This window comes from Stenella coeruleoalba (assembly GCF_951394435.1).
Source record: "Stenella coeruleoalba genome assembly, chromosome: 18".
Classification (NCBI taxonomy): Eukaryota; Metazoa; Chordata; class Mammalia; order Artiodactyla; family Delphinidae; genus Stenella; species Stenella coeruleoalba.
In genome coordinates, this window is record NC_137164.1 from 77,528,246 (window position 1) to 77,555,880 (window position 27,635).

General features: G+C 49.6%; 2 protein-coding genes across 5 annotated transcripts in view; one reads left to right on the forward strand and one right to left on the reverse strand.

Moving 5' to 3' along the window:
- ADPRHL1 (ADP-ribosylhydrolase like 1) overlaps positions 1-9,428 on the reverse strand; it is a 34,232-nt gene extending 24,804 nt beyond the window's left edge. For both annotated transcript variants that reach the window (XR_013824889.1, XR_013824890.1), the window contains exons 1-3: positions 9,221-9,428; positions 3,395-3,598; positions 364-426 (exon numbers count right to left, since the gene is read on the reverse strand). The gene's annotated coding sequence lies outside the window, so the exon portion shown is untranslated. The remainder of the gene's footprint in view (positions 1-363; positions 427-3,394; positions 3,599-9,220) is intronic.
- Positions 9,429-9,462: 34 nt separating this feature from the next.
- Positions 9,463-27,635, forward strand: part of TMCO3 (transmembrane and coiled-coil domains 3) — a 31,525-nt gene continuing 13,352 nt past the window's right edge. Inside the window, exons 1-8 of one of the 3 annotated variants that reach the window (XM_079903239.1) lie at positions 9,689-9,702; positions 10,400-10,451; positions 11,318-11,397; positions 17,636-18,158; positions 20,155-20,334; positions 21,864-22,055; positions 23,103-23,231; positions 27,044-27,136. In XM_079903239.1, the coding sequence (XP_079759365.1) occupies positions 17,655-18,158; positions 20,155-20,334; positions 21,864-22,055; positions 23,103-23,231; positions 27,044-27,136 (1,098 nt within the window). In that variant the 5' untranslated portion in view covers positions 9,689-9,702; positions 10,400-10,451; positions 11,318-11,397; positions 17,636-17,654. Of the gene's footprint in view, positions 9,703-10,399; positions 10,452-11,317; positions 11,398-17,635; positions 18,159-20,154; positions 20,335-21,863; positions 22,056-23,102; positions 23,232-27,043; positions 27,137-27,635 lie in introns of all 3 variants that reach the window. The other 2 variants (XM_079903238.1, XM_079903240.1) reach the window with 2 other exon arrangements.

Sequence of the window (27,635 nt, forward strand, 5' to 3'; positions counted from 1 at the left end):
GGTAACTCATCTAGGCTTTCCTAGGTGAAAAGAACACGGAACACATATGCTGTTACAAATTGTTACAATGATACCTTTCGTTTGGTTGGTTTTATTCAATACCAGGAATGTGGTGAGATATTAGAAATAAAGTCTCATAGAGTTTAACGTCACAACAGACACATGGGTTTAGTGAAAACAAGCACGCGGTCAGCACAGCCTCACAACATGTTTACCTAAGGCTTTTGAGCTCCTTCCGGGGCTAAAAATAAGTGAGTTTAGGTTGTCAACACTGAGCTATCAGAGTAGCAGCAAGTCAGCTTTTACACACCTCCTGAAACAGTAATAAGCTCAGTGATTAGAAGTTTATGTACTTGCATTTACCTCTCCGACTCATCCAGCAAGTCAGAAACACGTTACGGTATGGATGAAGCTTTTATCCCAACCCTGTAGGTAGAACAGGGAGGTGTTACAAGCAAAAAGACAGAATGACATTTTATTAATGCTTAATACAGCAACACAACAAATTATACACGGAGCACACAGCATTATGAGACAAATTAAATGGCTGAAAACAAACCAGCAAAAACACCTGGATGTCTACCGTCAATTCAAAACTGGAAGGAAAAAAATTAAAAGGAGAAAGTGTTGCAAAAGAAATTAATCTGAATAAAAACACTGAACAAAACTTTAGCTGGAATTTAAAAGAAAACCAAAGGTTTAATAGTACAAATGCATAAGAAATTCGTAAACTATTCAAAGGACATAAATTGATATGAAGTTTACAGGTTGCTGAAACATAATTAATGTTGAAAGTACTTTCCTTTCTGAAAAAGTTTAAACTGAGACCAATTTACTTACCCAAGCTCTGTCATGCCATCTACAAATTCTTTTTGCTAAATTCACATAGAGTCGTGGCCCTGAATTTCCACACTGTACCCAAAACGGTGATACTAGGCTTAAATCTAGGCTTAAATCATCACAAAACTTCTGAATTCCATCAATTCCAATTTTATTTTCATCTTGTGGGTCTGTAGTTAAAGTTAAGGGGAAAAGAAGTTAAAAATTTGGATATTTTGAAGAGCATTACTAAAATGGGTGGTAAGAATCATACCTCTACTACATAGTTTTGGCAAGTGTGTTTCAAATACATCAATCAATGCACTGCAATTTTCTACCATATGTGAAAGACATCGCAATAAATAATGATTTATCCAGAAAATACTCTTTATTTTTAAAATCTAGGTTCCTGGGTTTTTGGGGTGGGGAAAATCATTGAAACTTCTTTGAAGACTTCATCATTAAGAAAAAATTAATTAATCTCCCTAAAGTAAAATAAAATTTCAAGTTTACAGAATTTTACCTTGCCCAAAGGCAAGCTGAGACGAAAAGCACTGTAAAGCATTCAAAATATTTTAAGCTTTTATCACCACCTTGTCAAAGCAAAAGAAAGATGATTTTCTTTTAAAAGTGATTTCATTTGCTACAGTGCTAACACTACTGCACAATACTCATTCTTCAGTTGTTTAGTTTCTGCATCCACGTTTAACAGCCTAGAAATTCAGGCTCCCCCCGCCCCCCCCATCCCCCCCCGGCAATTTCTAGTTTAGACATAAAATTAAGGAACTTAGCATTTCTCCATGGGAAAATCAAACCGTGAAATCCATCAAAAGAATCAGCAAGGCCTCACCAAGTGAGGTCCTGTGACCTCAGCCTGTGTCTCCTAACCGGCACCACAATGACAGACCACCTGCTGCCGTAGAAGGTGGGAGAAGCAGGCCCGCGGCACCTTCCCGCAAAGGAAGGTTAAGTGCAACAAACTCTTCTTCCATCACACGAGATCGAACTCTTACGTGCTCAACGCCACGTTTATATATACATATGTTGTTACCAAAGAAGAACTGCTGACCTACCTTAAATGAGCAAAATCACAGACCCTTCCAACTCTACGCTCCTGTGTCCGTGAGAACCTGCCGCCGTGGGCTCATAGGACAGAGGTTCCCACACACCTCCTGACTCAAGCCTGCGCTCCTAACACAACAGACCTTCAGGATAACAGAAAAATGGGTCTACGATGCCCTCACCTAATAACCGTCCTGATAAACTTCACATATAATAATTTAGAATGCTTTAAAGTAGTCTGGAAGCACTCATTCATTTGTATACATTGTGTAACAACAGTTGTTCTATTTGTCAATTGGCTTTGAACTATACATCTATGTTTAGGGGCCAAAATGACTGTACCATATGTCTACTTTAAATGACTAGAATTGCATGAATAAAATTAAATGATAAGGGATGAAGCTTAAAGACTAAAGATAATTTTCACATAAAAATATTTTTCCAAAGGCAGCTGCACATATCTGAATAACTTTTAGAATCTGCATAGCATATGACTTACAAAATTAGCTCAGTAATTAACTTAGCCAAAAAAATTTAAAGCACACTGAAAACAATGTTCATTTTTGGAGAACTACAACAAGTACAAATCTGTTTTTTAAACCACAGAACATGTTTCTGAACCAAGATTTTTTTTTTTAATGGAATGCAATTTTCAATTGATTTTTTGGATCTAGATAGACAGATTATACACAGTATTTTCAAAAGTGAAAAATGAAAATAATAAATAAACAAGAACTTAAAGCCAAGGGAGTTACTCTGTTTGTGTTAATACTTGTTTAAATGAGGGATTTTATTTTTTAAGTTTTGGAAAGATAAGATTAACCTTAGAAACTGCTAGAAAAAAAAAAAATCAGCTCTTGAATCGTTGCCGCCTCTCCCATTACAGCACAGACCTGACATTTGATGTGGAATCTAGAGCCTGCTGAGCAGCCTGGATCTGCACAGACTCATCACGCAGACTTATTTTTGCCGCATGACTGCATTTTGATAGGGAAAGCTCCATTCTAAGTGCCAATTTCAATGAAAATAACAACTGTCCCCAGCTGACAACACACAGGTTTTTTTGCCAAGAGTTTTTCCAGAAGCTTCTGCAGCTGGAGCTGTTCCAGGGCTCCAACACCAGCACACGGTGTTAAGGGCAGGATACCTGTACCCTCGCGTCAGAATTACTCTTACGAGTCGGTATCGTTCTGGAATGGCCTTCTCACCACGTATCCCTGCCTACGTGCAAGTGCTGGGGAGAAGTACTGTCTTAACGAGTGTAGCCACCTGGCCTGGACACCAAGCCTCCGAGCAGTGACCGTGCGCAGCCGACCGTGGGCACACGAGCCTCCGCGCAGGCCACGTGCAGGAGGGCTCGCTGCTCATCAGTCCTCAGACTTTTGTGCAGCTGAACATCTGCACGGGAAGGGAATGCACGTCGGGGGCCCTGGGACGCAGCACGGAGACTCCAGCACAGTCACCCTGCTCCCTGGAGACGCACGCACTCGCCACTGCGCCCCTCCCTTTGTACCAGTTATACAGCGGCTCCAGCGTCTTCCTGTCCACGGAGGTTCGCGTGGAGTCCTTGTGGAACGAGGCCAGGTTCTGGAAGAAGCTGTCTGTGGTGCGTCCAGTTTCCACTCACTTTGGGCTGAGCGCCGGATGGCAGTTCTCTCACCAGCCTGAGTGCCGCGAGCTGGAGGACCTCGTCCTTCTGAGATGATTTAAGCTTATGCTGTGGGAAGCAAAAGAAGCAGGAAAGCCAATGAGGCCAGTCCAGAGAGCTGTTTCAGCTCTATCACTAACTCCTATATTGTAACTGGACTTAACTTTTCCTTGGGTGACCGGACTTCACTTCAGAATTACAGGAAGACAAAGCCTTGTTTTTCATCAGTTAAAAAGACTGCACAGCCTTCTGAAAATTCAAACGACAGCATCTACACAGTAACAAATATACAAAGTCTCATCTCCCCCGAATTAGAAGAATCAATGTTTTATACAAAATACATTTTGATCTCTATCTGGTTCACTTTGCAAGAAGTAGGATGTTAATTTTTTTCTAAGTCTCAGTGAAATTCCTCTTTATAACACATATGTACCCTCTGATGAAATGCGGCTAACCCGAGGCCTGACCACATCACCACTGCCCACCTGGGGGTCCTCCTTGGCTTCAATTAATTTCAGGCCCTAATGGCCAGGAGGAGGACCTCATGGTTGGAAACATCATTATTTTAAGTTTTTCTCCGTTTAAAATTAGCAGAACGCTGATGAAAACAAACACACACATAACAAAGAATTGTGTGAAAAACAACTTATACAAGTTCCAGAAGCAGGCGCAGAAAGCCTGTTACGGTTAAATGAAGATGATACTAATAATGAGAACGACTGTGTACATGAGACAGAAATAAGACGGAAAGACAGGGCAGAGGCTGTCGGTAGGTAGGAAATAACAAAACCGCCATGTAACAGTACTATATATAGCATATAATGAAACCGAATAGCATTTTCATGTTTCCAGGTATCGGATGGTTAAGGTTTTATTTATCCAAGGTAGCCTGATGAAAACAACAGCAGAAATGACAGTCATTCATTAATTTCTGTAAATCAAAACAGACTCTGTGGTCTACTGGGTGCTAATACTTTAAAAGACACTTTACACAATAATATGATAAGGGGAAAAGTTTTACTTAAAATGATTTATACTCAGTCTTGTTCAAAAAAAAGATGAGTTTATAGAAGCACACAGAATAAATTATAATTTACAGAAATATGTAACTGGAAAACAAACTGTAGATGAGGAAATCAAGCAGAGGAAATAAGGAAAATAAGAAAGCCAGAGATAAGACACAGACACGCACACCATATATATGAGTTGAAAGTGAGCTGAAAATTAGGCTCTGAGCTTCTCAGTTGCCAACGTAAAGAAGAAAAGAGGATTAGTTAGGAAAATCTATTTTCATAAGATTTAAAGACCCACCAGTGGCCCAGTGGCCCCTCCTGGCACTGAGACTGGAAGGAATTGGAGACATGAAATGTCCCCTTTGTACCAGACCAGCTCCTCACCAAATGCCACCAGTGAACAGCAGAGCAAGCTTGCAACGCTTTTTGCTAAGGCCTCCCTCAGTGCCTGCTGGTGCCAGAAGAGCAGGGGACAACTGAGCAGAAGTTACGCCACTGCAGTCCACACACACTGCTCTCCAAGTGTGGCTGGGGACACCGGGGGCCTAAGACCTTTCAGGGGTTCCACGGTCACAAGAGTATCTCCAAGTGCCTCCAGCCGTTACCCACTTTCTCACTCTCACTGGGGCACAGCAGAGGCTTCCAGAGGCTGCCTGACCGGCGACATCACAACAGACTGAACACAGAGGATTGGAGAACCTAACTTTGATTAAAGATGTTTGCAAAAATGTAATGTGAATATATAACGGGTTTACTATTGTTATTTTTAAACACAGATATTTTTCAACTTTCCATTTTAATTTCTAATATGGTAAATACCAATGGCTACAATCCCAGTAATTTTTTAAAGTGTATAGGGGGCCTGGGACTTAGAAGTTTGAGAAACACTGATCTAGAGTAACCCAGGGAATTAATATTTTGGCTACTTAGAACAATGACTGTTGATCATTTGGGGTCCTGGGTCCCTTCTGGAATCTGATGACAGCATGGATCCTTTCTCCTGGAAAACGTATGCGGTACACACGTGGGCATATGGTTTGGCACAGAAATGCAGGGTTTTCATGGACCTTTTAGGACCATCCTGGCTTCTCAGAGGCTGGGGAAGGTGGAACTCGGGCTAAGAACCCCGGAGCTAGGTCAGGAGGTGCTGGTCTCTGCCGCAGTGAGAGCACCGCGCAGACAGGTGGGCGAACTGTGCTCCACGCGGCTGCATTTACAAACCCGCAGCTACCCAGCGACTGCAGCCTACAGTCCGGGTTCCAGGGGCACACGTAGAGTGCATATTCTCTACCTTATTTCCTGAAATTGAGCCTTTGAGAAAAACCAAAGAGTTCAAGGTTCTGTTCTCTGGGAAGATTAAATTTTGCTCAGTGCGGTCAGATGCCAAAGGCTTTGACAGTAAACTGACAAAAGACAATGCTGGCATCTTTGATGACACCGATGGCTTCCCCAAGGGAGGTGGGCAAAGCCAAGGCTTACCTCAGACACCTTAAGACAGTGACAGGTGTTCGACCCCAAAATGGTGCACCGTTCAGAAGACCCATGACATGTTCACTACGGAAACTGCGGTCAATGCTAGATTTTAACATTCTGTCAGGCTTGTGAAGGCAGAATGCGGTACATACATACAATGAAATTCAGCCACAAAAAATCATGGAGTACTGATATATGCTACGATGTGGGTGGGCCTCGAAAACATTATGCTGAGCAAAGGAAGTCGGACACAAACGGTCACACGCTGTGCGGTTCCATTCGCGTGAAACGTGCAGCACAGGCAAGTCCTGAGACGGAGGCGGGCGGTGCGGCCAGGGGTGGGGGAGGGAGGCGTGGGAGGGACTGCCGACAGGTGTGGGCCTTCCTTCGGGGGATGGAAGTGTTCTGGAACTAGACACAGGCAGCGGTAGCACAACGCGGTGAAGGTCCTACGCACCACTGGACTGTACACTTCGAAAGAGTTAACTTTATGTTACGTGATTCCACCTCAAAAGAATCCACCTTAGCACCCTGAGACTCTCCAAGATGAGCCAACAGAGCAACGGTTGCTCAGGTGACAACCATGCAGTCGGCAGATCCCCGCCAAGGAGACGCCGCCCAGCACCTGGAGGACAGGACGAGGTCCCATCTCGAGGTCCCTCTCCTGACAGCAGCCTCCCGCAGCCCCTCCTAAACCGCGACCAAGCGGCCACACGACAGTATAACGGGGAGCGCTTTCCGGGAAGCCTAGGAGGAGGGAGGCAGGAGGAGCACGTGGCCCCAGGCTACCCAGAGCGCTCTGAATTGTCACCGCGTGAGTTACAAAGTGGGGGGAGTGCAGATGATCAATCTATTCCAGGTGGCAGGACCTGTCTATCCCAAGACAGATCCTACCCCCTGGAACCGCGAAGTGGCACAAAGGTGCCGGTTCTGCATGAGCAACCGCAGTCGTGGGTCCAAGCCGAGCCCAGAGCAGGTCTCTGGCCAGGATGAAAGGGGAGGGGATGGTCAGTAAGGTTCCAATGATTCAATGTTACCCCTACGGTGATTAGAACAACAACCAAGAGCTAAATCTAAAGACTATATGTGCTTCATGCCCAAAAGGGACAAAGAGCTTCAAGTTGCAATTTGTAAAAAAAGGGACCCATGGGCTTCCCTGGTGGCGCAGTGGTTGAGAGTCCGTCTGCCGATGCAGGGGACGCGGGTTCGCGCCCCGGTCCGGGAAGATCCCACATGCTGCGGAGCGGCTGGGCCCGTGAGCCATGGCCGCTGAGCCTGCGCGTCCGGAGCCTGTGCTCCGCAACGGGAGAGGGCACAGCAGTGAGAGGCCCACGTACAGCAAAAAAAAAAAAAAATCTGGACAATCCAGGAAAAACATCAGATAAATTCTCTACCTCTGGAAAAAGTCTCAAACATTTTAATTGTGACCTTGTAAAAAATCACCCATGTGATCTGGGCACCAAAACTGACCACATACAAAACGAAAATGTTATCCTTAAAATGCCCTTCCAGAGACACTGAATACAACAAAATCTCCTCTTAGGGTCAACTTACAAGGGGCTGCCAGGGCAACCACACTGACCCAGTTCGTGCCATCAGTTCAGTCGCCTTGACGGTTTCAGGTACAGCAGGCGGGGACGACCTTCTCGAGCCCTCACGTTCCTCTGACCGGCGCTTCTCCATCTGCTTTCTTGCCTGCTCTTCCCATCCAGAAGGTTGGTTCTCACGCCTCCCCTCTTCCTGGCACATTCCTCCTGGACCACCTCTCTCCGGCCTGAAAGCCTCTCCCCGGCCTCCCACTACCACGAGGACAAAGGCTGCCATTCCTCCCTGTCACCAGATGAGTGCCCATCACAGCCTCCCGCCGCGGCTGCTCCCTGGCTCTCTGCGCTCCGCGGGGCCCTCTTCCCATTCCTGTCCCTCCCACCCCACACGTGCGCCGCGCACATCTGGCTGCCCCACTCCCACTCATTCTCGAGAGTTCAGCTCAGCTCACACCGTGCTGCCGCGGTCAAGCCTTCACTGGCTGGGCATCTGACGCCCCACACCCCACCCTGCGGGTGCCTGGAACCGGTGCCTCTCCCTGGCACTTATCCCAGCTATAATAATGTAGCTGCGTGTTCAGTGCCCGTCTCTCCTGCTGGGACATCGTCTCCATCAGTACCAAACCCACGTCTGCTTGCTCAGCGTCGAAGCCCCGGCACCTTGCACACCACCTCGCTTGCACGCAGAAGCCACTGAATGTACTGAATGAACACTGAAACCCTTCAACTACCATGGTTTCCACGACGTTTCAAAGTAACTGTACGTTTCCAGAAAGCCCGCCCTCTCCTGGTCTCCAGATCTACGTCTCTAACCAACTAGATCCCGCTATCTCCCCCTCCTCACAGCATCATCTTTCCGTACAAACCTGCGCTTCCTTCTACAATCCCTAGTTTGGTCAATACCATGACCGTCTGCTCAGACGCCCCAGCCAGGCCTGCACAGCCCTTCCTCTCCTTTAGCTCCTTTTCTGAACGGCTCTGTGAAATTCCCCACCCTTCCCTCCTCTCATGCCCCTTGTTCCTATCGACAGTCTTCGTTCAAGTCTTCTCTTCTTACCGAGCTATTACCGCCGCTTCCTAGCTGGCCTCCCCGACCCGCAGTCCTGACCCCCTCCCATCCAAGTCCTGTTCTCCGGACAAAAGTTGATCGCTTCGCACACACCCCTCCTTCTCAAAGACCTTCCAGGCTCCCGCTCTCTCCTGGGAGACTCTGCCCTCCTCGGCGGGGAACACGAGACCCTGCTCGGGAGCCCTGCCATTCTCGACCCTGAAGTCCACGTTCCGGCCGCTCTGAACCACCGGCAAGGCTCAGGCGCGATCCGGTCCACCGCATCTCCCGGCAGGACGCCCGCCTGCCCGGAACGTCCTCCCTCCGGGGTCACCCGGCTGCTCGCGCTCCCGAGGAGGCAGTGCTCGGAGTCCCCGGCCCGCTCTGTGCCTCCGTCTCGTCAAGCAGCACCGCCGCACTTGGGTCACCGGTCCGGTCCCACCTGCGTGCTCCCCGCCGCGCTTAAGGACTCCGCGCCCGGCCCTGGGCCCCGACCGCCAGTCCCCGACCCACGACCTCCGACCCCAACCCTCGGCCCCAGCAGCGCCTCGCCGCCCCCCAGTCCCGGATGCCCGGGAGCAGCCGAGAGGAAGGCGAGCCGCGGACCACCTACCATACTCCCCGCGCTCCCCAGCTTGTCGCCGGCCCTGGCCGTCTGCGCAGGCGCCCCGGCCCGGCCGCGCCATCCCCGTCCCTGTCCTCAGCCCCCGGGACACCCGCCCAGGGAGGCAGCAACAGGTCAGGCCGGGCCGGCGGGACTCCAATTCCCGGCGTGCACTGCGCCGCCCGGGGCCGCCGGGATGCAGGCCCCGCGGCGCCTCCGACTCCCGGCGTGCACCGCGCCGCCCTGGGGTGGACGGAACCCACACCCCGCCTCCTTAAAGGGGCCGCGACTGCCTTTGAGCCGCGTCGGCTCAGAGGGCGTTCGAGAGAGCACTGCGGGCCTCCTGGGCCCTCCCCGTGCCCGACCTCGTCCCCGTCCTCGTCCCCGCCCCGGGGGCGGCCCCGCCTCCCGGAAAGGGATGCGGATAAGCCGGATAAGGTCTTCTCCTCTGGAAAGCCGGGCCCGGGACGCGGCGCGGCCGGAACGTCTAGGTGAGCGTTCGGCGCGGGGCCCCGGGTCCGGCCTGAAGTGCGGCCCTCGGGGCTTCCCTCTCCTCCCCTCCCTTCCCCTGGAGTCTCCCCTTCCCGTGGGTGTTAGTTCTTCTCCTCCCCGGGGTCTGGTCTCCCCTCGGGGTCTCTCCTCCCAAGGTCTACTCTTCCTGGGGGTTCCTTCTCCCCCTCCCCGGGAGTCTGGTCTCCCATCCCCCTCCCGGGTCTCCCCTCTCCGGGGGTCTCCCCTTCCCGAGGATGTCTTCTCCCCCTCCCTGGGGGGCGGTGTCTGGTCTCTCCTTCCTCTCCCTAGAGGTCTCCCCTCCTCCTTTCCAGGGGTCTCTCCGCCTTCTCCCGAGGTTCCGTTCTCTCGGCCTCACTCAGCCCTCGCCCGCTCTCTCCTCCTCCGGGCTTTGCGCCGCGAGCGGTGCTGCACCTGAGCACCCTTTACCGGACCCCGCACCTGGCGGCGGCCCCGGGGTTGCGGGGAGGGCCGATGGGGGTGCGGGCGGGAGCTGGCGAGGCTTCAGACACCGCGGGCCACTCGGTTGGACAGTCTACACTCTCCCGGTGCCTGATCCTCGGGTCAGATCTGCGGAGGAGCCGCCGCTCCACGAGCCCCTGGGGGTCCTGGCTCTGCGAGCCGCTCCCTGGTTCCCGTCGGACCTCACCCGTGGTCCCCGTTCACGGTGTCGTCCAGGTGTCAGGCGGCCCCGCCAGGTTCCAGGTCCCCTGGGAAAAGGACGCACGACGTGAGCCCCGAGTTTCCGCGTGATTCGGGGACAGCCCGTCATCCAGCTCCGGGGAGCCGCTACGAGGAGGGGGGCCTCGTGGAGGGTCGCTGCCTGTCACGGGGACAAGTATCCCGTGAATGACTCTAGCGCTTTCCTGAGGGTGGGAAGATGCAAGGATCCGCTCTGTAAATGTTGTTCCTAGAGTGTAACCGTCGAAGGGCCTGTTTTCCCAAAGCGCCAGGCCTCATTCCGTCCTGGGTCTGCGCTCCCCTCGGGCTGCGCTGTGTGCCCGGCACCCCATGGCTGGCCGGGGGAACCGGATGGCGAATAACGTAACTGAGTTCACAGCCTTTTTATACGTTTTTCTGATCATTTTTTCGGCCAGAGCGGCATACTGTCTTACTGGTCCCAAATTTCTTTTATAATATAAATTGTTGAAAAGATAGTGTCTCAGTGATTGGATTATTAACGGAATACTGGGTTTTTGTACAGTTTAATTAACATTAAATACTTTAAAACTTTTTATTGTCCGTAAGAATTTTCTTCTTTCCTTCCTCTCCCCCTTTTTTTAACTCATTCTCCCATTTTACTGATTAGAAGTGAACCATAAATTGTATTGTAAGTGCTTATAAGTGCTTATAAGTGCTTTATCTTTTAAGAAATAGACTTTACGTCATCTAACTTGTTAAAGTGTACAATAGGCTTTTCAGGTAAACTCCTCCACAGATTACATTGAGGTAGATCGCTTCCACTGGGGGTTTCTTTGCTTCCTTGGATCTTTCCACAAGTTCCCCCCTTTGTTTCCCGTTCTGTGCCTGGCCTGGAAGTTCTGGTGGCATCAGGAAGAGATACTGCAAACAACCCTCCTGCTTTCCTTTTTCCAGAGGCCCTGCACCCGCTAACCCTGATCCTGCCCCATCCAAGCGGCTCGCTCTGGAATTCCTGCCTGGAGCTCCCATACCAGGTCAGCCACCCTCCCCCCTTTAGGGTCTGGGTTCAGCTGGGTAGACGGCCGGCCCCTAGGGTGGGCTGTCCCGGGAGCTGTGTCCCACCTGGTCCTGACGGCCTCTGCCCACAGACAGAGGCTGCTGTCAATAAACCACACTGACTTTGAGCAGTTGGACCTGCTAAAACTGAGGTGGTGGGTCTGGAAGGTCCTGAGGAAGAGAGACGGAGGGGCCTCTGGCTACACGTGTGCAGGAGGCTGGGGGGCAGGGCTGCCAGGTTCTCGCATTTTATTTTAGCCTAGTGTGTAAAGTAGAAAAACAGGGACGCTGCCTCCCCGCCCCCCATTCTCCGGAGGGCCTCCAGCAATGGTCTAGGGCTCTGTGGTCCAGCAGCGGGTGTCCCAGGAGAGTGCTGCACACCCTGCAGTCTTGATAGAACTCAGAGTGGAGGCGAGAGAGAAATCTTAACCTGGTGACTTTGCTCTGAAAAAACCTGGTCTTGGACTTTATTTTTACATTTTGTTTTGGCTGTGTTGAGTCTTTGCTGCTGTGCTGCTGCGCACGAGCTTTCTCTAGTTGCAGCGAGCGGGGGCTACTCTTCGTTGCGATGTGCGGGCTTCTCATCGCGGTGGCTTCTCTTGCTGTGGAGCATGGGCTCTAGGCGCGCAGGCTTTGGTAGTTGTGGCTCATGGGCTTAGTTGCTCCGCAGCATGTGGGATCTTCCTGGGCCAGGGCTCAAACCTGTGTCCCCTGCATTGGCAGGCAGATTCTTAACCACTGCGCCACCAGGGAAGCCCCAGATCTTGGACTTTTTATGTAAAATCATTGGAAGTTTCTTTGTTTTTGAGTAGGCTTAATAATGAACCCATATGCCTTTTTATTCTGAATCATTTATTACAAATTTTTTTTCTTAATCAAATAATCTCATCGATTTTAAAGTTAGTTTTGGGATTCCTGTTCTGCCTTTATAAAAACAAGCAAAACCTCCTAGAAATTTGGCAAAGTTGGGGAGATATATTTTAATTAATATTGGAATATGTATAAATAGAAAGTTGTAGGAGGGAAGGTTTGTGCTCTAAGTATTGATTTTTGCTATCACACTAAATGAAAAGTAACCTTGGGTTTCACGTTAGTTGAGTCATACTGAAAACCTTTGGTTTTAGGGCGTTTCCTACTTTAAAATATTCAAATGTCATAGGCATGTTTGCCATGCTCTGCAGTGTAAACGGTGCACATTACACACAATAAGGGTGTAGTGGAAACAGGAAGCACTTATATAGAGTTTTAAAAACTTTGAGATGATTATAGAGTCACATAAAGTTTTAAAAAATAATACAGAGAATTCCTATAGAATATACATAGAAAATCCTGAAGATGCCACCAGAAAACTACTAGAACTTATCAATGAATTTGGTAAGGTTGCAGGATACAAAATTAATGCACACAAATCTCTGGCATTCCTATACACTAACAATGAAAAATCAGAAAGAGAAATTAAGGAAACAATCCCATTTACCATCGCAACAAAAAGAATAAAATACCTAGGAATAAACCTACCTAAGGAGATAAAAGACCTGTACTCAGAAAACTTACACTGATGAAAGAAATCAAAGATGACATAAACAGATGGAGAAATATACAATCATTATTGTGAAAATGACTATGCTACCCAAAGCAATATACAGATTCAATGCAATCCCTGTCAAATTACCAATGGCATTCTTTATAGAATTACAACAAAAAATTTTACAATTTGTATGGAAACACAAAAGACCCCAAATAGCCAAATCAATCTTGAGAAAAAAATAGAGCTGGAAGAATCAGGCTCGCTGACTTCAGGCTATACTACAAAGCTACAGTAATCAAGACAGTGTGGTATTGGCACAAAAACAGAAATATAGATCAATGGTAGAGGATAGAAAGCCTAGAGATAAACCCACCACATATGGTCATCTAATCTATGACAAAGGAGGCAAGAACATACAATGGAGAAAGACAGCCTCTCCAATAAGTGGTGCTGGGAAAACTGGACAGCTACCTGTGAAAGAATGAAATTAGAACACTACCTAACACCATACAGAAAAATAAACTCAAAATGGATTAAAGACCTAAATGTTAAGACCGGACACTATAAAACTCTTAGAGGAAGACATAAGAAAAACACTCTGACATAAACCACAGCAAGATCTTTTTTGACCCACCTTCTAGAGTAATGAAAATAAAAACGAGAATAAACAAATGGGACCTAATGAAACTTAAAAGCTTTTGCACAGCAAACCATAAACAAGATGGAAAGACAACCCTCAGAATGGGAGAAAATATTTGCAAATGAAGCAACGAACAAAGGATTAATCTCCAAAATATACAAAGAGCTCATGGAGCTCAATATCAAAAAAACAAACAACCCAATTAAAAAATGGGCAGAAGACCTAAATAGACATTTCACCAAAGAAGACATACACATGGCCAAGAGACACATGAAAAGCTGCTCAACATCACTAATCATTAGAGAAATGCAAATCAAAACTACAATGAGGTACCACCTCACACTGGTCAGAATGGCCATCATCAAAAAATCTGCAAACAGTAAATCCTGGAGAGGGTGTGGAGAAAAGGGAACCCTCTTGCACTGTTTCTGGGAATGTAAATTGATACAGCCACTATGGAGAACAGTATGGAGGGTCCTTAAAAAACTAAAAATAGACCTACCATATGACCTAGCAATCCCACTACTGGGCATATACCCTGAGAAAACCATAATTCAAAAAGAGTCATGTAGGGCTTCCCTGGTGGTGCAGTGGTTGAGAGTCCGCCTGCCGATGCAGGGGACACGGGTTTGAGCCCTGGTCCGGGAAGATCCCACATGCCGCAGAGAGGCTAGGCCTGTGAGCCGTGGTCGCTGAGCCTGTGCGTCCGGAGCCTGTGCTCCACAACGGGAGAGGCCACAACAGTGAGAGGCCCGCGTACCGCAAAAAAAAAAAAAAAAAAAAAAAAAGTCATGTACCACAGTATTCATTGGAGCACTATTTGCAATAGCCAGGACATGGGAGCAACCTAAATGTCAAATGATAGATGACTGGATAAAGAAGGTGTGGCACATGTATACAGTGGAATATTACTCAGCCATAAGAAGGAACGAAATTGGGTCATTTTGAGAGATGTGGATGGACCTAGAGTCTGTCATACAGAGTGAAGCAAGCCAGAAAAAGAAAAACAAGTATCGTATATTAATGCAGATATGTGGAATCTAGTAAAATGGTACAGATGAACCTATTTGCAGGGCAGGAATAGAGATGTAGAGAACGGACATGTGGACACAGTGGGAGAAGGGGAGGGTGGGACGAATTGGGAGATTAGGTTTGACATAAATACACTACCATGTATGAAATAGACAGCTAGTGGGAACCTGCTATAAAGCACAGGGAGCTCAGTGCGGTGCTCTGTGATGTCCTAGAAGGGTGGGATGGTGGGGGTGGGAGGGATGTCCAAGGTAGGGGGGATATAGGTATACATATGGCTGATCCACTTCATTGTGCAGCACAAAGTAACACAACGTTGTAAAGCAATTATACTCCAATAATTAAATAAAAGAATTAGATAAATTCAGAAAATACAGAGAAATCCTATAGACCCTTCACCCAGTATCCCCAGCGGGAGCTCTTGCAAAACTGTATCCTAAGTAGGAGCTGGGAGAGATACAGCCCACTGCCCGATCCGGGTGCACCAGGGCACATGCACGCACTCGTGTGTGTGTAGATCTGTGTGATTCTGTCACACGTGCACGCGCGTGTGGCCACCACCACTGTCAGGGCACAGAACACGTCCACCCCACAGGGTCCCTCCTGCTGCCTTGTTACGTCCACAGCCATCGCCTCCCCCTTCCCCGGGCCCTGACCCCCACTGTCCCTTCCCCGTCTCTGCAGTTTGTCATTTTAAGAATGTTGTGTAGGGAGTTCCTGGTGGCCTAGTGGTTAGGATTCCAGACTCTCACTGCCAGGGCCCAGGTTCAGTCCCTGGTCTGGGAACTGAGATCCCACAAGCCTCGCGGCCAAAAAAAAGAAGAAGAAAGAAAAGAAGTTGTGTAAATGGCATCATGCGTGAGCGTGGCAGGCTCTCCTCGGCCTTGAGGTCACCCGGGTTACTGCATCAGTCGTTCAAGATGTGGAAATTTTAAGAATTCATTATAAAACCACAACAAATCCAGAGTGTCTTTTTTTATAATTAAGAATAACAGTAACAAAATAACACTATTTACTGAAAAAAACATGTTACAGTTTAGTAGTCTGTAGGATTTGGTAGCCGAGTTTGAAGGTAAAATGAGGTGTTTATGGAAAAGGAGTGGTTCATATCTTGCGGTCTGTAAATAACTTCATGTTCACGGTAAAAGCTCTGTTCAGTGGAAACGTTAGCGTGACTACAGCTAAAATTCGCAGAGGTTTTTCATAAACGTGAGTAGCTGTCTTGGGTGTTTCGCGGAGAGGGATAGCTACCTTCGGGAGCTTGTCTGAGGGAGGGGCCCGATGGACGGAGGGGTGTTACACGCCAGCTGCGCAGCAGCTTGTCTTCCTGAAGTTTGAAATCTGTAGAAGAATCACTTTCTGCGATCTTTTGGAGGAAATGTGCATGTCTAGGTCTGTGCAGTTAACGAAGCGCCTGCAGTTTGTGTCTTGGTTCTGAAGGGTCCTAAACGTGTGCGTGTCTGCAGCAGTGCTTGAATTCTGTCTTTCCCTTGAAACAGTAGGAGCTTAGCAACTGAGTCAATAAAATAAGGGACCAGTGATATTGCCGGCTGTCTGTGGGATCAGCGGTTTGTTTGCTTAAGGCGGTAACGTTTACTTAAGGTTGTATTAAAACTGTGCCAGTGAACTCAGGAACTCAGCCCTACTCCATTATCCCACCTCATTAGGAAGCGCGCTGTCCTGCGTCCGTGGATCCTCTGGGAGATGCTGGGACCCAGAGTATCTAAACAAGTATTGAAATCGGACAGTTTCCTGACTTTCTACCCAGAATAGTGAGCCGGTGTGCAGTCTGTAATGGGTGACTTCTGATTGTCATTCTGAACACGGTGGCTCTCCTGCCCTCAGCGGTCGCCTCTGCAGGGTCTGCTGAGGTGCGTGGAGCAGTCGGCCCCCCAGACCGCCGGCTGGGGCTCTTTGCTGCGTTCCCACGTGTGTCTCTGTAAGCTCTGTCGGTGTCCACTTTCTGTTGGCTGTCATTCCTTGGTTTGGTCAGCATTCTATCTCTAGAAGTGCACACTCTTATTTTTGCTAATCTACTTTACCTGGGAAACCAGATTAAACTCATTAGAATTGGGATTACCAGTGAAATGAAAATATATATATTCTAGAATAACATGATTCCTTGGAAACGGTGGGTTTTGTTTTGTTTCGTTTTCTTTTTGGCATAAGGACTTGGGCCTAGTTGCCAGGCTCAGTGGGTGTATTTCAGGGTGCGTCTTACCGGGCTCTCCTGCATTTGTCACCTCTTCCGTCTTTGTTCTCTATCTTCCTGCCTCCGAGGTCATTCTTTCTTGGTGACCCTGCTGACCCGGCCTCCATCTGCGCCTGGATCAGCCCTCCTCTGGGCGACACAGCTGCAGCTCCCCCCGCTACTGGGGCCGGGGTCCTGTCTGCGCCCTGCTGCCAGGATGAGCTCCCAGGCGCTGCTTGAAGTCTTCCTTAAGGGAGAAGAGGAGGAACCTGAATCTGCATGATAGAAAGTGTCTGAGTGTGGTTGTAGTTTGTAATTTTTTTTCTCTCCTTGACATCTTGTTAGCACGTAAAGGTAGGCTGACATTGGAAATTTGACGGAATTCCAGGTGACTCAGGAAAGCACACGGTACGGCTCAGCCAGCTCGGCTCCATTTCCCAGCCCCTCGGACCTGGTTCCAGGGCCCCTCATCTGTGATGGGGGAAGCAGGTGGTGTTTCCTGGCCTTTGATATGTGAACCGTATGAAATGGAATTGGTTTTTGTCTTTTGTACATGGTAGATTTAGTAGGTATATGAGGCTGAGTTTCACTTTAAAAAGTTGCTTTTAAATTCAGATGTAATCTTTAATCTCAGCTCTTCATCAGGCACCATACTTTAAATTCAGTGTTTGATTGTGATCTAAGTGCAGCAGATAGTTCAGATGTTGTTCTACGAAAAATAACATTTTCCTCGGAAAAGTGGTAGTTTTTAGTAATTATTTAAAACTTTAATCTCCATAGCAATGAGTCATCGTTCAACTATACGTGTCAATACATCTCTTTCAGCTGAGAATGCGCATCTCAAATGCAAGCCCGACTTAGCAGGAGTCTTTGGACCGCCTTGCCCTGTCCCTCAAGTCGGATCATGAAGGTGCTGGGGAGAAGCCACCTGTGGGTGTGGCTCCCGTTCCTTCACCTGCTGGCCAGCGGCGCGGAGCACGAGGAAGCGGTGAGACACGCCATCGAGTTGCACCGGCGCCAAGGGGCGGCCGTCACCCAGAGGAGACAGTGGGTCCTGGACGGTTGCAGAAAGCTCTCCGGGCTTCTTCGCCAAAAGGCTGTGGTTCTTAACAAACTGAAAAGTGCAGTCAGAGCAGTGGAAAAAGACGCCAGCCTTTCGGATGAAGAGAAGCTGTTTCAGGTGCACATGTTTGAAATTTTCCAGAAAGAGCTGAATGAAAGTGAAAACTCAGTCTTCCAGGCCGTCCATGGACTCCAGAGAGCCCTGCAGGGCGACTACAGGGACGTGGCCAACGTGAAGGAGAGCAGCAGGCAGCGCCTGGAGGCCCTGCGGAAGGCAGCCATCAAGGTGGGTCCAAGGCGGGGCGGGGTGCCCAGCGGAGGGGGCTCCGATCTGACCCAGCAGGCGCAGGAGAGCCGCTCCCTTGGCGCAGTCACTTAGCAGGGCCACACTTGAGCACTTCTAGGGGTCTCTCATGCTTTCTCCATGGTGGAGATCCCTGGGTATTGAAAGGAGTTACTCATGTTCCCCCAGTGAACTGACGTGGAAATAAGCCCATTGTAATTGCCGTCAGGGTTTTGAGCTTCTGATAAGAATTACTTGTAGTGTGAAGGCTGACTTTCTTCAAGGCCCGCATACTGAAAACAAAAATATTAAAGGTAGTTTTAAACAAATGTATACATTTGAATTAAGGATTTTGATGAAGGATACTTTTATTTTATTTTTTAATTTTTATTATTTTTTAAATAAATTTATTTATTTTTGTTTTTTGGCTGCGTTGGGTCTTTGTTGCTGCGCACAGGCTTTCTCTAGTTGCGGCGAGCTGGGGCTACTCTTTGTTGCGGTGCGCGGGCTTCTCGTTGCAGTGGCTTCTCTTGTTGTGGAGCACGGGCTCTAGGTGCACAGGCTTTAGTAGATGCGGCGCGTGGGCTCAGTAGTTGTGGCTTGCCAGCTCTAGAGCACAGCCTCAGTAGCTGTGGCGCACGGGCTTAGCTGCTCCGCGGTATGTGGGATCTTCCCGGACCAGGGCTCGAACCTGTGTCTCCTGCATTGGCAGGTAGATTCTTAACCACTGCACCACCAGGGAAGCCCCTGAAGGATACTTTTTTTTGTTGTTGTTGTGGTACGCGGGCCTCTCGCTGTTGTGGCCTCTCCCGCTGCGGAGCACAGGCTCCGGACGCGCAGGCTCAGCGGCCATGGCTCACGGGCCCAGCCGCTCCGCGGCATGTGGGATCTTCCCAGACTGGGACACGAACCCGTGTTCCCTGCATTGGCAGGCAGACTCTCAACCACTGCGCCACCAGGGAAGCCCTACCCTGAAGGATACTTTTAAAATGATGAGAAGAAACAATTATTACGTCAGGTGCGATAGTTATATAATACTTTGAAGCTGTCATTTAAGCCATCTGTCGTGTGCCAGGCCCTGTAAATGTACGAAGCATCATTTCGTCTTCATGGAAAGGCTGTGGCAATATCATACAGCTGAAAAAGTAAAGAAGGTACAAAGTATTAAACTTTGTTTTGCCCAAGTGTGGTAGTTTGGGTAGGAATGTGGTGATGGGGTAAGTAGCCCCCTGGACTCGGGCGTCCTGCCTGTTGTTGGAAACAGACCGCCCCCCCCAGCGGGATCACCGCCTCACCAGGTCCTTCGCACGGGTGGGACATTAAACTCCTTGGCGTTAAAGAGGGAGTCACAGGGGTGTCGGTTTGCGGTAGTTTAACGGTAGAACAGAGAACAAACATGAGTTTGAGTGGCGCTGCCCCCACCCGCCTGCTCTCTGCTGGTTCTGGCCTCACGGGTCTGAGGCGGTCCAGGCGCTGAGTAGAGGCCGCGAAACGGCGAGCCTGTGCCTGGGGCCGCCCTCCGCTCGGCGCCCACTACGCCTCGAACGTGAGCAAGTAGAGGGATTTGATTTGCGATCCCTCGAGCTTGAGCATGGCCGTGCGCTCTACGCGTGTTAAACTCTGTTCCCAGCACCAGCCGTCAACCGTGCACGTAAGCAACGCTGTCAGGCTCTCCTGGAACATCTCCCCTTCGTAACCTGGGAGCCCACTGTGTTCCGCTCGGAAGCGTCTAGCTAAATAGGCAGGTGCGCAGCTGGGCTTCACACGCAGCCGGCACCGTGGCTGCAACCGCGTCAGGGTCGGCGGGTGGTTTTCGTGTGAAGAGAGGACCTTCGGCGTCTCTTTACGCTGGTGTGTTACATCCGTGTGTGTAAGTAGCCTTCCTGCGGGCTTTGCGGTGCCCTGGGGCGCCTGGCCTCCACTGCCGTGTTCGCAGCGGGCAGGTCGTCCAGGTTTCCTTCGTCATAAACACCACCCTTCACTTCTTGCGAATGAATAGGAAGAGACGGAGTATGTGGAGCTTCTGGCAGCAGAAAGACATCAGGCTGAAGTTCTTAAAAGCATGCAGCATCGGAACAAGAGTTTATCCCTCCTGGATGAGATCCTTGAGGACGTGAGGAAGGCGGCAGACCGTCTGGAGAAGGAGACGGAGGAACGCGCTTTCGACGACAATAGGTCGGTGAGTAGCGTCCCCAGCAAGGTCCCCTCCGCCTGCCGAGCCGCTGAGAGGACGTGCACTTGGGACTGTTTGCGGGTGTACGGTAGTGCAGGCTGAAAACGAAGATGAGGCTGACGCACTCGCGTGGCCCTGAAGACGTGCCCCGTTTCCTCTGCTTCCCGCCCGGCCCCGTGTTTGGTCAGCGCCCCCCCTCCGCCCCGACTGCCCCGCGCCCAGCAGCTCGTCTGTCTCCCCGGCCTTGGCTCCAGTCTCAGGAAGCTGGCCCTGGATGGCCACGTTTCGGTGCAGATCTGCCCGGGAGAGGCTCGCTCCTTACAGGAAACCACCTTTGGGTCCCAAGCAGCATGTCAGAGTGAGTCCTGGGACGGACTCAGGAAAGGGTTAGGTAATGACAGCAAACCAGAGCAAGGCTGAAGAGGGAAGGGGAGTGGGGCCCACAGTGACCCCGGGGCGGGGGAGGCTCTGGGTGTGTGAGGGCCGTGCGCCTGGGGAAAGTGTCATTGCTTTTACCCCGCTCACCAGGCACTCTGCCCTCCGCGGCTCCGGGCTTTTCCACACTGGCCCTCCCCTGGTCCTCCCGTGGTTCAGTTCACTCTGGCACCGTCCCCGTGGGGCTGGCGCGGACCCCGTGGGGACAGGCCCAGCCCAAGACGGCCCCTACTCCAAATGCCAACGCTCCTCCCTCTGGCGTTTGCTGTGCTGCCCACAGAGCTCAGTCTGTTTGCTAGGTTGGCAGATTGGCACGAAGGACACAGCTCAGATGGAAGAGGTACAGGGGCAGGGTGTGGGGGACGGTGGCCGCTCCCCTGCCCGCTCCGGGCCTGGCGGCCTCCCCCAAACGCCTCCACACGTTCAGCAGCCTGGAAGCTCTTGGAAGCTCGTGCCTGAAGGGTCTTCACGGAGGCTTCGTTATTTAGGCTCCTGACAAACTCGGCCTTCAGCCCCTCTGCCCTCCCAGAGGCCGTGGTGGAGCGGCGAGTTCAGCCCTCATCACGTGGCCGGCTCCTCTGGTGACCAGCCCCTCCCGTGGGTACCCGGGGGCTCTCCACCACCCCTCGCTCACCCGAGGGCAGGTGAGGTTGCGAGGGGCTTATTATGAAGGACAGCACACTCCTTTCACCTCTGCTGCTCTGGAGCGATTCGGGAACCGAGGCCAAAAGACCCAATATAGGGCAAGATGTTTGCATCGCTCTTTATCACTCAGGAAGTCCTGAGGGTTTGGGGGCTGTGGGCAGGAAAGGGGTCTAAGACCAAATATGTGTTTCTTGTTACAGATCACAGCGCCATGCCCTGAATCAGGTAGAGTAGGTGTTTGGAAGTAATAGAAATCCTGAACACTTCCATCCTTAAATCACTTTTCAATTGAAAGGCTTTTTCGAATTTTCTAATTTATCGGTCTTCGGTCACACTTGACAGAATGCTGAGAACGTTCCTGTCGTTCTTCTGTGTGGGACTTACTCTCTAACATTTGACCTTGAACTTAAACACGTCTAATTGGTTGTAGTGACACAACACTGTCATTGTTACAGGTCAGAGGGGTCAACTTTGAGGCAGTTCTGCGGGTGGAAGAGGACGAGGCCGGCTCCAAGCAGAACCTCACGAACCGGGAGGTCGAGGAGGACCTGGGCCTGAGCATGCTCATCGACTCCCAGAATAACCAGTACATCCTGACCAAGCCCAGGGATGCCACCATCCCGCGGGCAGACCCCCACCTCATCAAGGTAGCCCGCGCCTCCGCCTGGCACCCACGTCCACTGCCTAAAAGTTGACTTCGCTAGAATAGCTCCTTCTCGAGGGGCAGAGAGGGCCTGGCCGTGGTTTCACGTGTGGCCTGTGTCGACGTGGGGGCGGCCTGAGGTGCACACCTGCACCCTTGGAGGGAGCCGGGCTAGTTGGGGGACGTGGAATTCTTTAGACTCGAGGTCGACAGGGTTATGGTTCGGGATCACTGTTTGGACCTGGACCGTGTGAGTGACAGGTGTGAGAGGGAGGGAGTGCAGCCTGCGCAGGGCCACATCAGTCGCTGGGTCTCCAGCTAAACCCCCTGACGCTGGAGTCTGTTCAGGAGAAGAGACCGAGGCAAAGAACTCAGCCTTCAAGGTGCTGCCAGGACAGACAGCCGAGGGGCAGGTAGACATGCGGTCCCCACGGGCTTGTCCCGTGTGAGGGCCTGATCCCTGGACGGCTGTCTTGAATCCAGAGGTAAAAGACAGCACGTGTGCGGCCTTCCTTGGTTTTGACCACGTGGGGACTGGGAGGGGCTGAGTCTGAGAACGCGGCTTCGTGCCCTTGACGAGGGGCAGGGTCTCTCCACTGCGCAGTTGCCCCCCTTCCCCTTTGTACGTAGCATAGCTTCTGGGGCGGCATCTTGAGGCCACGTGAATACCCCATTCCTCGCCACCCGCGGGCCAGCAGCCTTAGCACCGTCCACGAGTCTCTTCTGGACCGGTTCATACCCTGAAGGTTAGGTCGCCTTCGTGCCGTGGGAGCACAGTGGGGAAGGGCTCCCGGACTCGAGCCCTGAGAGGAGTCCTCGTACTCACAGTTCTCAGAGGACTGTCACGGGGTCCACGCGAGACAGACACATCGCTGTAATCGTTAGACGCTGAGGGGCGAGCCTAACCTGCTCCCAGAAGCCTCCCTCGGCTCCCGCACTTGCCTTTCTGCCCCCTCAGTGAGGCCAGGGTACCGTCCCACCCTACCTTCTCCTTTCTCTTGCTGCCTGTTATCTTATGTGTGTGTTTCTTGTCTGTTTATCCTTCTGTTAGGACATCGTCACCATAGGGATGTTGTCCTTACCATGCGGCTGGCTCTGTACAACGATAGGACTGCCGACCATGTTTGGTTACATCATCTGTGGCGTGCTTCTGGGGCCCTCCGGACTCAACAGTATTAAGGTAAGAACAAAATTGAACTGTTTAGTGTCTGTTGACCTTGAATTAATGAAGATAGCAGTTTCTTATAAATCACATTAAAGAAGATGTCTTTTAAAGTTAACTGAGGAATCTCTAAAGTGTAAGAAAGTCATTTTGTTCATTAATGAATGAGCAGCTTGACCAGACAAATGATCCTCTTCGTGTCTTTAAAATTGTATTAGTTTTAAAGATTCTGTTTGCAGTAATATTATGGGCTGGATTATTCGGACACTGAAAGGAACTAAAAATCCTGGATTAAATGTATTTTTAAAACATGCTTGGAGGGCTTCCCTGGTGGCGCAGTGGTTGAGAGTCCGCCTGCCGATGCAGGGGACACGGGTTCGTGGCCCGGTCCAGGAGGATCCCACATGCCGCGGAACGGCTGGGCCTGTGAGCCATGGCTGCTGAGCCTGCGCGTCCGGAGCCTGTGCTCCACGACGGGAGAGGCCACAACAGTGAGAGGCCCGCGTAAAAAAAAAAAAACAAAAAAACATGCTTGGGACTTCCCTGGTGGTGCAGTGGTTAAGAATCCGCCTGCCAAGGCAGGGGACACGGCTTCGAGCCCTGGTCTGGGAAGATCCTGCGTGCTGTGGAGTGACTAAGCCTGTGTGCCACAACTACTGAGCCTGCGCTCCAGAGCCTGTGAGCCATGACTACTGAGCCCGCGTGCCACGACTACTGAGCCCGCGTGCCACGACTACTGAGCCCGCGTGCCACAACTACTGAGCCCACGCGCCGCATCTACTGAAGCCTGCGCACCTAGAGCCTGTGCTCCGCAACAAGAGAAGCCACCACAATGAGGAGCCCGTGCACTGCAACGAAGAGTAGCCCCTGCTCGCTGCAACTAGAGAAAGCCCGCGCACAGCGACGAAGACCCAGTGCAGCAAGAAAATAAATAAAAATTAAAAAAACCAAAAAACCAAAAACCACGCTTAACACCCTGAGAAGCTGGTAAAGTAGTGAGCAGTGACCCAGCCTGGCTGTGGGTGTCTGGAGGCCTGGGAGGATGCGGGTGCTGAGGCTGCTCCTGCTGAAGGCTGTTTGCTGAGCAGATTGAGGGGAGCATTGTCCTGTGTTGGTGGCGCTTTTGACGGTGAGGAAAGAGTCCCAAGCCTTGTGGGCTTCAAGCTGGGTCCTTGAAAAGAAAACGCAATGTGGACAAAGGGAAAGAGAGTGCCATGTAGAGGTGTCCTGGTCCCACCCCAGCGGAACCTGCACTGCAGGGTGTGGGAAGGGGCCACGGTGTGCCCCGCCCTGCCTGATGCTTCCCTTTGGGTAGCATGGGAGTCGGTGAAGCGGGGGCTCCACCTGCAGCCTCATCCCCTCCTTGGCGTAGCCCACCCGCACCGGGTCTGGAGGGTCCTGAGGGATCCCCCCGCTGGACAACACGGGGGGGTCGAGGCGGCCTTCACACTGACTGATCCTCACAGCAGACTGTGTTGCCAGGTGAGAAGTACCTGGATGCTGCCGGCTGAGAGCCTGGACCTTGGTGAGGAGATGAGTGTAGCCGCTACCCAGCCCGGTGGCTTCTGGGAAGCCTGGTTTTAATTCAACTTTTTTTTTTTTTAACATCTTTATTGGAGTATAATTGCTTTAAAATGGTGTGTTAGTTGCTGCTGTATAACAAAGTGAATCAGCTATACATATATATATATCCCCGTATCTCTTCCCTCTTGCGTCTCCCTCCCACCCTCCCTATCCCACCCCTCTAGGTGGTCACAAAGCACTGAGCTGATCTCCCTGTGCTATGCGGCTGCTTCCCACTAGCCATCTATTTTACATTTGGTAGTGTATATATGTCCATGCCACTCTCTCACTTCGTCCTAGCTTACCCTTCCCCCTCCCTGTGTCCTCACGTCCATTCTCTACATCTGCGTCTTTATTCCTCTCCTGCCCCTAGGTTCTTCAGAACTATTCTTTTTTAGATTCCATATATATGTGTTAGCATATGGTATTTGTCTTTCTCTTTCTGACTTACCTCACTCTGTATGACAGACTCTAGGTCCATCCATCTCACTACAAATAACTCAATTTCATTTCTTTTTATGGCTGAGTAATATTCCATTGTATATATGTGCCACATCTTCTTTATCCATTCATCTGTCGATGGACACTTAGGTTGCTTCCGTGTCCTGTCTATTGTAAATAGTGCTGAAATGAACATTGTGGTACATGACTCTTTTTCAATTACGGTTTTCTCTCAGCTTTTTAAATTGGTAGTTTTTATGTGATTGAAACAGCATAAAAAGCTGTAGGTGAAAAATCTTTGCCTGACCTTGTCCCATCCCTCCCTTTCCAGAACATTTGCAAACACTGGAAGACACAAATGTATCTTCCTTTTCCTTTTTACTTAACAGCAAAGATAGCTCATAAGCAAAGAATTAAGGCTAAATAACTAGGTAATAGATCCAACTGGATACTATGAATATTGCATTTCTTAATAAATTACCTATACCATGGAAAAATAATATAATTACAGTAGATAAAAATACCAAGATCAGGACTTCCCTGGCGGTCCAGTGGTTACGACTCTGCGCTCCCAATGCAGGGGGCCCAGGTTCCATCCCTGGTCGGGGAACTAGATCTGCATGCCACATGGTGTGGCCAGAAACAAATACATAAACAAAAACAAAACCCCAAACAAACGAACAAAAATACCAAGATAAAATTACCAAATTAAAAATGCAAGATCAGACTAGCCGAAAGTGGGAGTGGTTAATGGAGAGAGTCTAATTGTATATAATTGTACTTCAGTATTTATCTTTTCATAGTAGGGAGTTAACAGGCTTTCATTTTCTAAGTCAAGAAGTATAGGTTTAAGTATGTTACTTTGAAGTCAGGTTGCAGCCTAATTTTCGAAAGGGAAAATAAATAGTAGCAGTAAGGAAGCATAAAAAGCAGAAGACATAAGAGAATTGAGAGCAAATGTTGTTTTATAGCAAATATATGTGGAATAAACGTCTGTATGTAAAGAGACAGGTTTGCAGATGGTGTCAGGAAAAAAAGTACAACAAACGAGATTGAATAAAAATAAAGTGACTAAAAGGTTGAGAGTGAAAGGAGGAAATGTGCTGATAGAAAGAGGGCAAATCGGTGGTGTTCACAGCCAGCAGACAGAGGAGGTGCACGGCGGGGCCTGGGTGGCACACCGACACACGAAGGCCTGGACTCTATTTTCACGTGTTCAGGGAACGTTGAAAAAATCAAAAAGTTAGTGGCCATAATGCAAACCTCAACTGTAAATAATATAAGTAGTACCAAATGTACTGGTATGAACAACACTGTCTGCTGTAGTGCAGGAACGTTGATGGCAAAAAGCAGATGAGGGGCACTGTACGTCAGGACCTGTGGGGAGTGGCCAGATGGGGTCCAGGAGAAAATCCCACACTCAGTCTCACCCAGACCCAAGGAAAGTAAAGCACTCCTGTCAGTTAAGTGTTAAACTCAGGTTTAATGCCTCCCCGTCCCCAAAGGAAGCTAATGGAAGGAAGTAATGGAAGTACCAGTGGAAATTAATGAACTTGAAAGTGGGTGAATTCATGAGTTGTTTCCTAGAAAATAAATAAAAATATTCCTCCAGCTAATCAAGAAAAAGGAAAAAAGGCACTACCGTCAGGAAGTTCAGAGTATCTCAGATATAGAGGAAATTCAGATCGTTGTTTGTTTGTTGTTTCAAATACTGGGCTTTTTGGTGGAGTCCCACTGCGTATGTTAGGACAAGATGGTTCTGTGAAGTACACGTGGCATCTTAAATACGTTCAGTTTTACGGTTTTAAAACTTTCTTGTTTCTCAGTCAGTTGTGCAGGTGGAGACGTTGGGAGAATTTGGCGTGTTCTTTACTCTCTTCCTCGTTGGCTTAGAATTTTCCCCAGAGAAGCTGAGAAAGGTGAGTCCACCAGTGTGCTTGTGTCGTTGCCCCACTGAGATTAACGTGCCCTGCAACCACCGTCCACGTTCGTTGGAGACTTGCTCAGCAGATGAGGTCTGTTTAGAGTAGAATATGGTGGTGTAGTTTGATGTTATTTCTGGAACATAAACTCCAGAAGATAAAATGTTTAAAAAAAAAGAGTGAAAATTCAGTGAATAAATGGAATTAGCTTTCAGTGGCTAATTCCAAACTGGGTCTGAGAAGTGCTGTGTTCAAACTTACTGATTTTTGAGTCCCTCCAAGAGGGTCCAACGCTGGTAGAGGCCGAAATATCATAGGGATGGAACATTCAGTGTGTTACTCTGGGGAAAAACTCCTCGTTTTCCTAAATAAGTGGCAAATTTTGATTATTGCTGTGTCACTGTAAGATGAAAATATCTGAAAGGTTAATAGTATTTAAGACCATATGTATGAATAAATGTTAAAATAGTGGAAGCAACAGTTCCTCCTAAATTTG